General features: G+C 40.0%; 1 protein-coding gene across 1 annotated transcript; it reads left to right on the forward strand.

The window, feature by feature from the left end:
- The first annotated feature begins 1,543 nt into the window (after nucleotides 1-1,543).
- Nucleotides 1,544-8,526, forward strand: LOC102218953 (atypical chemokine receptor 3-like). The gene is made up of 2 exons (XM_023337618.1): nucleotides 1,544-1,722; nucleotides 5,693-8,526. The coding sequence occupies exon 2, from the start codon at nucleotides 5,764-5,766 to the stop codon at nucleotides 6,892-6,894; it is 1,131 nt and encodes a 376-aa protein (XP_023193386.1). The 5' UTR covers nucleotides 1,544-1,722; nucleotides 5,693-5,763; the 3' UTR covers nucleotides 6,895-8,526.
- The last annotated feature ends 5,123 nt before the right edge of the window (nucleotides 8,527-13,649 follow it).

Genomic DNA, 13,649 nt, shown 5'->3' on the forward strand with positions numbered 1-13,649 from the left:
AGTCTGCAGATAGGATTATGGCTGCTAGTTTTAAATGCAGAACTGCATCGGTTAAAAAAAAAATAGATGTGACTCTGAAATGTAATCTTGATGTTAAAAAGGTTTAAAAATGGCAGAGTAATATTTTCTACAAGGCGGGTTAATATTCTCTCTCTGTGTTGTCAGTTACCTCTGTGGAAGTGGGTGTTGGGTTAAACCCATTTGTTGGTTTTGGGTGGATGCAGAAGGCAATCGTTGTGGTCAGAAGTTTCAGGCGTTCACTGAACGTCTGAAACTTCGGTTTCATATCTAGGCAAATTGGGGTGGGGCAGAAATCACTGCTCGTCTAGTCATTGTGGAAAAGTGTATTGCATGTATTTGCCCCAAGGAACATACGTTGTTGTTTGTGGGCTTTTTTAAGTTAATAAAACTTGTTGTCGTCGTCGACACCACCCACAAGGAGGGTGAGCAATAAAAGGATTGTTGTAAAAAGAGCTGGTTGTTGCAGAGTGCTTTATCTGAACTGTTTATGGGAAAGTTAAGTGGATGAAAAAACTGGAGTAGAGTAAGATGCACAGGGACGATTAAACCCCATTCAAAAGTTTAGTGAAAACACGGATTGCAGTGCTTCAAGAACTGCAATCCACACATTGACTTGGGCTACTTGTCCAGGATATGGGCTACAACTGTCGCATTCCTTGTGTTAAGCCATTCCTGAACCAGGGACCTTGAAAGCTTCGTACCCTGACTATGCAATACAGACGAGCTGAAGGCTGTAATTAATGTTAGCTTTCTTAGCACAACTGCTGAAACACAGTGTTGAATGTGGGGTCCTGGTTTTTATTACTGTAGAACAAGGGGGAAAAAAAAGTTTTTTGAAGGTTTTGAGACATTATTTGCCTGAAGCTATTGGACAGAAAACAGGCAGAAATCCTGTGAATTGAAATGAACTGCACCAATGTGAAGATCAGACTCTGACTCTGCTTAGATGCCCCATTTAAGCAGCCTTAAGTTGTTTAATTGAGTTCTCCAGCTCATCTGCAGTGTTAGTTCTGCAGTCTCATATTTATCTTTGTCATGGTTACTCACACAGTTATCAGTTCTTTTGACAATGCATGAGCCAAGTCCAGCTGGAAAATTAAACCAGCATTTCTTTTGCTATGGCAGTGACCTGGACAACTATCAAATCAATGCACTGAATAACAGTTTTTTTTAAAGCCACTGTAATAAAAAATAACATCAATAAAATGTAAATATAACGCTCTGCATGCAATGAATTCGTGCAAGTTTCACTTTTTGATTTGAATGACTGAAATAAATTTACTTTCGATTACATTTTAACACTGAAATAGTTCAGACGCCTTTACGGACTATTTCACTAAAGGACTCCAGGGAATCAGAGGCAGAAATGTTCATTTCTCTCTGTTTTTTGTTTTCCTCACTTGGCCGAAACTGGCTGGGCTGCGTGATGTTTTGCATGCCGGAGGTGATGCCATATCAATACGCAGCACTGCTGGGACCAGCCTTAGGAGGCGTAGCTCTTTTTATCAGCAAGTGCAGGTCGAGGGAGTGGATCACATTTACTGCAGAAGGAGTGAGGCACACGGGAAGTTTTTTTTTTCTCTCGCTGCAGAGTGGAGGTTTCTTTGAAACACCCGAAGTAATCTCAAATAAATCTGACCCACAGACGAGAGACTGCGATTAAAAAGGAGAAGAAGAAAAATAAATAAATAAATAAATCAGGTAAGCGTTCGGGAAGAAGAAGCGAAACTTTTTAACGGTGATGCTGCGACTTCCCTCTGCTTGCTTTTCTATAAATACTTCGCTCTTTCGAGGAATCACGGCAACTTTTCTAACACCTTTCTGCTGAAACCTGATGCGACAAAACAGTGTTAGCTGCAAGTTTTGTCGCTCGCTTGTGTGTTTGCGCCACTTGTTTGCCTCGGGTCTTGAGTGAGATTGTGGCTTCAGATCTGATAAGGATTTGTTGACAGCCTGATCCAAATCAACAGTGACTACAGTGACATTGTATGCATCCGCTGTGAGCAGCAGCAGGCTGGGATCGCTCGTTCCATTAGGAGTTCATGCGTAATAACGCACCCAGTGACACCTCACTGGTTATCTACGCGGAAACACCGGGTCCCGTGCGAAGAGGCCAGAGATTTTATCCGGGAGCCTGTCGATCGGGACTGACGGGAGCGGCGTCTGACGAACACGCTGCACCTGCGCTATTCACGTCGACCAGCATTTGCACATGAAACGAATTGGTGTATTGTGAAACAAATGACGTTTGGCCCTTCTTTGTAACCGCGTAGTGGGTTAAAAATGAGAGGCAAACATACAGTGGGAAAGAGGGAGACTTTATGTGCAGTCTGTTTCTTATCTGATGTTGCGGGTGTCAGGAGGTTAATTCGCTTGAAGCCCGGGAGGCGACCTGGCACCTTCAGGCATTTTCCATATAATGTAGAGGAGTTCGAATTGCGTGGGATTATCGCAGCTCAAACGCTCGCAATTTAAGCGAATATCTCCTGTCTTATCAAGATGATTTAAGAGACGGGCATCAGATATGTGTTCAATCAGAGTTATCTCAAAGGAATAAGTTAAAAGTCTTGCAATCAGTGAGAACTTCTGTTGACACGGGCAGATTTATGTATTTACCTGCGTCATATGCGCAAATACAGAAACGTACCCAGATAACTGCTATAATAACACAATTGCAGAGTTAAGAGCTTGGATTTATTATATATATATATTTACATTTTCTCTTCAGTGTATTTTATTAAGATTTTGTTTGATAGACTTATGACTTATGAAGTAGTAGCCAAATGGCACATGATTTTCTTTTTCTGTGTTTTCTTTTCTTTTTTTCTTTTTCAAACAAATCTTTAAAAAAATGTGGTATACATTTGTATTCAGCACCTATTTTCTGTAATTCCCCTAAAGGAAATCCTGTGCAGTCAATTGCCTTCAGCAGCCACCTATTTAGTAAATAGAGTCCTCCTGTGTGTAAATCACTCTCAGTGTAAACACAGTTAATCTGCGAAGGCCTCAGAATTTTTGTTGGAGAGCTTTAGCGAACAACACTATCTTAAAGACCGAGTAACAGAGCTGACAGGCCAGGGGTGAAGTTGTGGAAAGGTATTAAGCAGATTTAGGTAGCGAAACAATAACTCAAGCTTTTATCATATCTCACAGCAGTGCTCATCACCCCAAAACACCCCAGACATGGATGTAGCTAAGCGCTATTATGCAAAAAAACCCAAAACAAAACAAACAAACAAAAAAAAAAACAAATGTGCAGGAACGGTAGAAACCCATTCCAAAAGAGGAGTGAGCATTTTACCTCAGGGCTGCTGAATATAAATGGGTGCCACACTTTTCAGACTTTCATTCATACAAAACTGTTTAAGCCATGTAACTTTTTTCACACTTATGGAGTACTTTGTGGAGGTCTATTAGATAAAATCCCAGTAAAATATACTGAAGTTTATAGTTGACGAAATACAGTATATGACAAAATGTGAAACAAAAACGACTGGGCATTAATTTCTTTTCAAGCATATGAAAAAAAGCTTTTACATGAATTCGCAACAGTCTATTGTACAATTGAAAAGATGGAAAATGTCAGACACAGAAGATTGGGAGGAAGGGAGGTAGCAGAAGTCAGTTAATACAACCCATCCATCCATCCATCCATTTTCTGTTCATCCTTTGTCCCTAATGGGGTCGGGAGGGTTGCTGGTGCCTATCTCCAGCTACGTTCCAGGCGGGAGGCGGGGTTCACCCTGGACAGGTCGCCAGTCTGTCGCAGGGCTAATACAACCCTATGTTTGGTATTAATACCCCCTGATGATTTCAAACTCATCTCTGCTAAAACTAAACGTGTTTCTTCTGATTTGCTTCATGTGTATGTAATCTGATAAATACTGAAAAGGTACATATTTTCTAAAGTGAGTGAATACAAGTTGGCAGACCATCCCCAAACAACTGCTTTTCTATAGGTTCCAGGTGTCCTTTTTCAACTTCTTTTCATACACTTCGTCATTCCTCAGCCTGTGTGTCTCTGTGCCAATTATCACGTGTGCAGCATTAGTCTCTCCCCACAGACAGATGTCTGACACGGTCACATTTCACTGCTCTGTAGCGTGCTGTGCCCAAACCAGTGGTCGGTGACCCTCTTTTTAACCTCGGCCAAAGCATTTTGCAGCCGTCAGGCCCCCCTGCTGATCTTTGCACACAATTCACTCTGTGGGCGTACGAGTCAGCGAGGGGCAAACGGCAGGGTTAAGCCACTCATGTTCTGGTTTTGATCCATCACCCCTCACCTCTGATCCCTCACACTGTGGTGGGCTGACAGTTAGCAGAGAGAGACATTGCAGAAAAAAAAGCTGCCAATGCGGGCCACGCAGGGGTGAGGCTCTCAGTGTCCAAAGGGCTGGAGACGCCAACTTCTTTTATCCGCCCGACTGTTTCGTTTGCTTACATTCACTCCAGGTTTGAAATCTTATGTTGTGTTCCTGCTTTATTAGAATCAGATGTTGCAAGATGACGTATTCGGAGCCATGTGCAACTTTTTCTTTGATCAACTGGGTGGTGACAGCTGATCTCTCGCCCTCTCTTTTCCTGCCTCATGAGTGGAGAAAAGACATGGGATTCAATGTGTTTTACAAAAACAAGCATGCTAAGGAAAAAAAAAAACTCTTTAAAGAGGCATCGGATTTCCCACCCTCGCCAGTGCTTTATCTTGGAATGCCCAGAATGCTCCGGAAATACACAATGTTTGGATTTCTCGGTACCGCTTCCTTATGTCCACTCTGCTCCCTCTGTCAGTGGAGCTAATATAAACATTTATTGTGCTGCCCCCAGAGTGCTCATCCATCACTGAAACACCCTGCCATTTATGAGAGGATAACAGAGATGTGTTAGGAACTCATGAAAGCACTGTTTTAACAACTTAACCACATTAAGGTTTGATTCTTCACCATCTTATATTTTACTAGCTCAGTGAGACCTCTTGTAAAATACAACATGGTTTCTACAGATGAATAATTTCAAGTACAAATCCACCAATCAGAATTTTGTCAGGTCAAGGTTTTGTAAAATTCATATTTCTCGTTAAAGAATTGTACTTAAAGAGGAGGCATCAAAGATATATATATATATATATATATTATTTGTGTGTATTGCTTGTGCTTTCCTTAACACTGAAATCTTCAAAAAACAATATTTCCAAATTTATCATGTTCTAAAATAGGTAAAAGTTGAAAGCTCAAAAGGAAAACATGCGCAACTTTGCTGTACTACATACCACATTCCTGTTATCTGCCAAGTGTTGTTCTCTAACACTTCTGCAACCTAAATGAACTCCAGACACAAGAGAGAATACATAGAGAATACATTCTTTGAATCAATAACTTTCAATCTTTGTCCCTAATGATTGTTCACATAATTTGTATTGTATTTGTATATTGTATTTGTATTTGTATTTGTATTTGTATTGTATATTGTATTTATATTGTATAACTTGTATTCTGTTCACATAATTTGCCTCTCTTGTTCACACCAAAGGCTGACCTGGTTGGAGCATTCACTTGATTGGCCCTTACCGATCAGTTTTAGCTTGCAGGTCCCAGTCACCAGACAATGTTTTGATGTTTCTCCTGACATCTAACTGCTTATGAAAACTTATTAAGTTGTTTTTATGTCTTCACAGGATCCATCCCTGTAGGACTTCTGGAGTGCATTACTTCCCAGTAGCCTGTGGTCTTCCCCCAGTGTCACAAAATGAGCCTTAGTGCCATTGAGCTGGAGGAGCTGTGGGAGTCCTTTGGAGAGCTGAATGTCTCTGACAGCTTCACCAACATATCAAGAGTGGATGTGATGGTGTGCACCACAGCTTTTAACCGCACTGCTCTGCTGTACTCCATGTGCGTCCTCTACTCTTTTATCTTCATTATCGGACTGGCTGCCAATGGTCTGGTCCTCTGGGTGAACATCCGTGCCCAAAGAGACTCCACGCCTCGCCATGAGACGCATATGTACATTGCTCACCTAGCGGTTGCAGATTTATGCGTGTGCGTCACTCTACCTGTGTGGGTGAGCTCCCTGGCCCAACATGGCCACTGGCCATTTGGCGAAGTGGCATGCAAGCTCACGCACCTGCTATTCTCTGTGAACCTCTTTGGCAGCATCTTCTTCCTGGCCTGCATGAGCGTGGACCGCTACCTAAGCGTGACGCAGCACAGAGAGGAGGGAGGCACTCGCAGGAAGTTGATCCGTCGAGCTGCATGTTTTGGGGTGTGGCTTCTGGCTTTGGTGGCGTCTTCTCCTGAAACCTACTTCCTGCGTGCTGTGAAGTCGGTGCACGGAGACACTATGATGTGCAGGCCGGAGTATCCAGAGGAAAACCACAGGGAGTGGATGGTGGGAGTGCAGCTCAGCTTCATTCTGCTGGGCTTTGTTCTTCCCTTTCCTGTCATTGCAGTGTTTTATGCCCTACTAGCCAGAGCTTTCAGTCGCTCTTCTTCCTCATCTTCATCATCTTCCCATTTGGAGCAGGAGCGCCGTGTGAGCCGCAGGGTAATTCTGGCCTACATTGTGATTTTCCTGGCCTGCTGGGGGCCCTATCACGCTGCTCTGCTGGTTGACGCACTGTCACAACTGGGTCTGGTGCCACTGACTTGTGGCCTGGAGAACGTGCTCTATGTGGCCTTGCACCTCACCCAGTGCCTGTCCCTGCTCCACTGCTGTTTCAACCCCATTCTCTACAACTTTATCAATCGAAACTACCGCTACGACCTCATGAAGGCCTTCATTTTCAAATACTCAACTCGAACGGGCTTGGCACGTCTTATTGAGACTAATAACATGTCAGAGACTGAATACTCAGCTGTAGAAAACCCACCACTGATCTGATCTCAGTGAGCAGCATATGAACTTGTGCTCCGCTTGATTTGTCTGCTCTAAACCAATCGAGCATCGTTTTCACAGACATCTGCTTTAAACCTAGAAAGACTTGAAGACTAATCAAAAAGCACTTAAAGCAGTTTATAATAGCAGCTGATTTACAAATCATTGTAGATGAAAAGCCAAAATTGAGTGTAAATTGTATGAAATCATTGTTTTTTTATTATGTGTGTATGCTCTGTGGATTAGTGTGTGTGTAGTGTGAGTGATGTATATTATCAGCAGAATAATATCTTTGTAGTCTATCTACTTTTGTGTATCTATGTACATTTACACTGTTTGTCTTTTTTTCTGTCGTAATGCAAACTCTTCGCACAATTTCTCATATTGTAAAACATTTCCTCATCATTTGCAGCTGAGCCGCTATCTGGCTCCATTGCTTTTGTCCTGCTGCCACATTGTGAATTACAACCTCATTTTAGCCAGCTGAAGCCTTCAGAAAAAGGATTTTCTTTTTTAAAATCCAAAAGACATGTTTTTATTTTTTCAATAATTTTTTTGTAGCTGTTACTTAAGTATTTATAGCCCTCTTTTGTCTGTAATTTGATTATGAAGCTTGATCTCTGAAGCATCAGAGGTTATGAAGCATTAGCTTTAGGTTAGCTTGCTAGCTTAGCTAAAGTTAGGTTACCATACCTTGACCTGTCAATCTAGCTTGAAGGTGTGGTATTTTATTTTGGTTATTATTCTCTGTCTTTGCACATAAAGCTCAATATTAACGCAAAAATAGTTTTCAATGTTTGTAAAATTGCATTTTCTACTTATAAACAACAATGACAACAATGTTTATATTGAAGATATTTTAAGATGGTGAAAATGCTCTGTGGCTTTGGTCTCTCCCATTCTTGATCCATTTTCTGAAACTCATCAATCTGGATTTATACCAAATGAAAACATCAGTTCATATATTAACTCCTTATAAGCCCTTAACAAAACCTCTGTTCAAAACATTTTAACTATTTTATTTTTTTCTGCTTTTTTGGACATAAACCTTCTCCACTTTTATCTGTAGGCTTCTGCTGAGACTACTGATCGTATAAAGCAAGAATAAAAAGCTCCAGATGTTACTGAATACTCCTTTATTATATAATACTGTCTGTTTTGTTTTGTCAGTAAATTATATTATTGAAAGTTGTGGCAGTTACACATGTCCATGTGTTAATAATCCTTCTTTGTCTGCACACAGGCCACAGACACAGTTTATGATCTAATAACATTAATAAATGGCTTGCATCCTGTAGTGGAGGCTGCAGCTGCAGTGAACAGCTTTACAATATTCATGTTTGAGATCAAATTGCATAAATATCAAAGTACTAATTCAGATTTGATTGTTTATCAGTACATGAACCAAAAGCTTGACACCAAGGGATAATGTTTATGTGTTCTAAGTATTGAGAGATACACTTTGTTCACTGTTATTTTGATATGATGCCATAGTGGGTTTTGTGTTACACTTGTATGCCTTTTGCAAAGATTTTATGTAGGATATTAAAGAGCAGAGACACAAACATGTTTTTGTAAGACAACAAGCATTCCCTTTGCATTGTAATGTATAGCATGTATTTTGTTATGTAATAAAAACAGAAAAAAACCCATTTTGCATCAATGTTTTTTTGTTCAAAAAGTGCATTGATATCTTTCTGACTTCTAATTTTAGTATGGCTAATGTGTTTACTTATTATGAGTCATGTAACATCGTAAGGGGTTAATGTTGATGGAATGTGGTTTTGAAAAAAACATTTCCCACTGAGTCTGAGTTATTAAGTTCAAAATAAACACAAAAGGCATCAAGCCTCTGCAGGAAAAAAAGGTAAATAAGTATCACTTTCTGTGGTTTATTCCAGCTGTCCTGTGAAATGTACACTAAACTTTAGTCTGGTCATGGTTCAGTTGCTGAAACTTAGAGGAAAAGACACATTATCCAGTTACTGACGCACATTACAGCAAAAGAGTAGAAACATGCCATTCTCCTCTTTTCAAAACAACAATGCAAATTTCTTTTGAGTTTCCACTTACAAAGAAAGACATTGTTAGTTTGGAGCACTTTAGTTTGTGATTTGTCATGTCTAAGCTGCTGTTGGTTCTGTTGCCTTGAAGCAAGACGTTCCTGGGTTCAGTCCTAGGTTTTTTCTGGGTACTCTGGCTTTTTCCCACAGTTCGAAAACATGTTTGATAAGTCTCACTAGAGACTAATCAAATCTCATTAGATTGTACTTAGGTCTGAATATGAGTGTGTGTAGGGAACGAAAATAAGTTTAATAAAGAGAAAACCACTAATTTAATCATTTGTTGAAAAATACAATTTCATTTGTTGCGTTTGTTTTCATGCAACAAATCATTTTCATTTGTTTCATGAAAAGGACTTTTATGCAACTATCCTGCTTTGTTGCAGGATTTCCATGCAACAATCAATGAAAATCACATGTCTCATATGAGTTCTTACTGAGTCTCATCTTCCTTTAAAGAAAATGTGGCAGAGAATGGCTGTGGTGAAATCTCAGGAAAATTCTTTTAAAAAGCATGAGCAATAAAAACTGCTATCCTTTTTTATTGCTTGTCTTTAGCAACATATTTTCATTCTTTTCCAAAGCATTTAGTCCCATTTCTGATACCCTTGAGACAGTATATTTCATTTAAAAGCTGTGCTAAAGGTTTGCACTGGTGAAACCAGGGAAGCACGTGCTGCTTGCGGAACTGCTGGCACAGTCCTGCCGCTCTGTTTCAGGTCAGTCTGATAAGGAAGCTGTACGGGGAATTTCAAAGGTTAAACTAAGCGAGTGACCTGCTAATGATACCCCTCCAGTTTCCTTTCTTTCCCAGACACAACCTTGATCTTGCAGCACTCCTACAGTGCACAGGCCTCCCTCTCCTTTCTTGTTCTAAATTATTTTCCCTATGTGAGACCTTCTCATCTGACCCCGTCAATACCTTCCAAAGACTTTTTTACAGCTCAGCGATTCTCCACTTACTAACTCTTCTACAATGAATACACAATGCTTTGCAGTAAGGTAGGAAAGGCTTTGCTCTTGAAAGTGATCACCATGCAAGTGGATTTTAAAGAAAGAGTTATGGGTACTAATTAAACCCATCTGCTGTGTGTTTCAGTTTGATTAGTTTGATTAAAAGCAAACATGCTTTGGAGTATACAAAGACTCTGTATTTGAAATACTGTATAATTAAAATGCTATAAAAGTAGAGACAGAACTCCTCTACAGGGCTGATCTAAACAGTGTTTTCCCTTTATCATTGAAGCTAAAAATCCTCTGTGTTGGGGCCAGAGGAATATTAAGATATCACTTTATAGAGGAGTGATGATGAGCAAAGTTATTATCTCAGTGGCCCACACATAGATTCAGTGAAGAATTATTTGTATCTAGACTGTATAAGTCTAAAGGCTCATTGGTTTATAGGTGCAAGATATAGAGGATAAAAGTTTCCACTACAAAATGGGGAAGTCCCTATGAGAACCATCGACTGTAACAAGTTACTTAAAAATATTAGGATGGGTTTCCTTTTGAATGAATTGCTGCATCATTGCTTGCATGAAAATGATTGGTCTGTGACTCTGGTTTGTCTTGACAATACTTCAAAGATTATTTGCTAAATTATGTCAGGCCAGTTTGCTGGTTCATCAATATCTGATTTACTGTGGTTATTAAATCAGATATTGGTAGTATTGGCAGTGTGAAGAGGCGCTAGCTCATGTTAGAAAAGGAAATCATCACTTTCATAAAGTTTGTCAGCCGATGGAAACATGAAATGCTCTAAACTTGACAAATCGCAGTGGACCAGCAGCAGCAGATGACATTGCTCCTCAAACCATCACCGACTGTGGAAACTTCACATGGCACCTCAAACAACCGGGATGCTCTCCCTTAACTCTGGGATTTCAAACAGGATGCTAAATTACTTTCACCTGAAAAGAAAACTTTAAAACACTCAGCAACATTTTCCGAAGTTCCATTTCCGCCCAGGTAAGACATTTATGTGTCTGGTTTAGTCTGGTTGCATTCACTGGCTCAACCCAGTGAATGCAATGTGTCCAGTGTCCTGGATATGTTTATCTGCTGCCAGCCACTGTCAACACCTTCTGAATCTCTTTAAGTTATTTGCATGAGCTTTGCTTCAAAATCATCTCTAAGGCTTCTTGTACACCTAACTCTTCCAAATGTTTTCTTTCCACTTAATGTTCCAGTTTTATACTAAGGTGCAATAATGCATAGGAAAAGACATGACATCTTTTTTACTTAAAAATATATATTTTTATTGGTCTCACATAATATTCAATATGTCATTCTAAGAAACAATGTTTTCAGGCTTCAGTAAACCATAAAAATTGACCAGAATGCTTGAAGTGGAACTTGTAAGCTATGGTTGTTTGTTTAACTTCTACTGTTGCATTTGTGACCACTGCTTGAATTACGATGAAGGTAATCTGACAAAAAATTTCATTTCTGTAAATGTGCTGTTGCTACAGATTATTTTTTTAATTGCCATTCCTGGGAGACTGGGTTTCTCAGGGTGAAAATTGAGGCTTCACTCCAGTTAAATGGCTTATATTTCCCCAGGAATGCATTTATGTTATGAACTGCTGTGCTTTGTCACAGTTTGCCAGCTCTAATTAGATTATTCTGCTTTAAGATGTTTCACATGCAGAAGTATCAGACCTATCACTGAGAACCTTTTCTGACCAAACTCTAATGCGGTGCACATAAAATGCTGAACCAGCCTCAGAGGAGAAAGTTACAAGTTTCCTCTTTTATCACCTTGCCTTTAATTTTAGCTTTATGTTTTCCTGGTGCTTAGACAGCGTGCGATCTCCTCAAAACAAAGGAAACGCGTTGAGTGAAAAATATCAGAATCTAAACTGCCTCAAGCATCAAGTCTGGGAACTGGAAATTCTCATTTTTCTTAAATCAGATCTTCTCTGATTTAACAGCAGTTACTTAATGGCCGACTATCTGCTTTGGTTTGATTTAATAAGCGGACGTAATGGAGCATAAATTCTGTTAATGCAGTGAGGTTCTTTTGCTTCCCATAATGGCCTCTATCTTTCACTGAGACAAGATAACATGAATGAACTATGAAATAGAAACACGGCGCTGCGGCACAGAGTAATTCATAGCACATGAATTCTTTCCCGTTTTCTCCAGGAGGTGCACGCTTTGAAATTTTACGCACAGTTATCCGATGATTTTAAGGCAAACATGCCTGTGTGGTCAAAGAAACTGTAATATTGTTTCTGGACCGTTTCCAGGGATGAATGTTGATTCCTAATATAGTTTGCGCTTGCTTTGCTCCATGTAGTAAAGGACTGAACAGGGTGACATAAAAAGGCTTTAAATATTTAATGAAGTAGAATAAGAAATCAGGAGCTGTTTGTTGTCAGACGGAGTTTTTAGTGGGCATATGAAGAAAACCTCATGGTCTGGGTTAGTTTAGCGCTACACTACTGTCAGCAGGAAAGGACAGCCCCTGTGGCCAGATGTAGGACAGATGTTTAGTCTAAAAGAAAAGAAGAAGAAAAAAAGGTTTAAAGACAACTGAACTGGATTTTTGATGAAGCGATGAAACAACGCAGAAATTTACAAAGACTTGCGTCATTTAGTATATCCTGATTTAATTGTAACGAAGGCAGAGTCTTTAAGTGAGCTGGTAAATATCACCACTTTGACGATATGTCTTTAAGAAAAGTTTCTGTTTCATGCAACAAGACCACAACTCTCAGAAAGACTGAGCTTTGGTCATTTCATAAACAACACCAAAGGATTTATTTTCCCAAGGTTTAGGATATCTCATCCAGCTGCAACTAACAGCTAAACAATCAGTGACAGATAATTAAAGGTTATTGTGTACGCAGTGAACCCAGTGGATGAGTCTGTTAAGATGATTATTTTTATTTGTTTGTTGTGTGAGGCTATAAACAGGCATGATGACGTTGGTCTGAAATCACAGTCAAATAAACATGAACCTATCTGCAATTAAGTATAAATTCAGAACAAACAAAATGAAGCACATAAGGAAGCAACTGAGTCTAGTTGCTTTCTTTAGTAGTTTTCTGTCACCTCTTTAGGTTCTCTCTTAAACATATGACATTCAGAAGCACCATAGAGAGCATTCTGACCAGCTGCCTCTCTGTGTGGTGTGGAGGCTGCAGCGCCTCCGACTGGAAGAACGTGAGGAGAGTGGTGCCGACAGTAGAGAGGATCATCGGGGCCCCCCTTCCCTCCATTCAGGACATTTCATCCCAGCGCTGCGTGTCCCAAGGCCGAAACATCGTCAGTGACCCCTCAGACCCCCACCATGGACTGTTCTCCCTGCTGCCCTCTGAAAAGAGGTTCCGCAGCATCCGGTGCAGGTCCACCAGGTTCCGAAACAGCTTTTTCCCACTTGCTATCAGACTGCTGAACTCTTACCTGGACTGCACTCAAAAACTGGTCTCCACTTCATTCCTTGCACATATACATAGCTAAGTAACTTCCATTTTACTGTCAGTCCTGCACTTTATATTTTATATTCATATTTATATTCATATTTTATACTGTATTTTATTTTATTCTGGAGTAACCTCACAACATTGGAACCTCAAAACACTGTCCTGAGCCGTATGCAACGAAATTTCGTTCTGTATACACCCTGTGCATGCAAAATGACAATAAAGTCAGTCTAAGTCTAAGTCTAATATCTGGCTTTGTTGTGACCAA

Source organism: Xiphophorus maculatus, chromosome 7 (genome assembly GCF_002775205.1).
Source record: "Xiphophorus maculatus strain JP 163 A chromosome 7, X_maculatus-5.0-male, whole genome shotgun sequence".
NCBI lineage: Eukaryota > Metazoa > Chordata > Actinopteri > Cyprinodontiformes > Poeciliidae > Xiphophorus > Xiphophorus maculatus.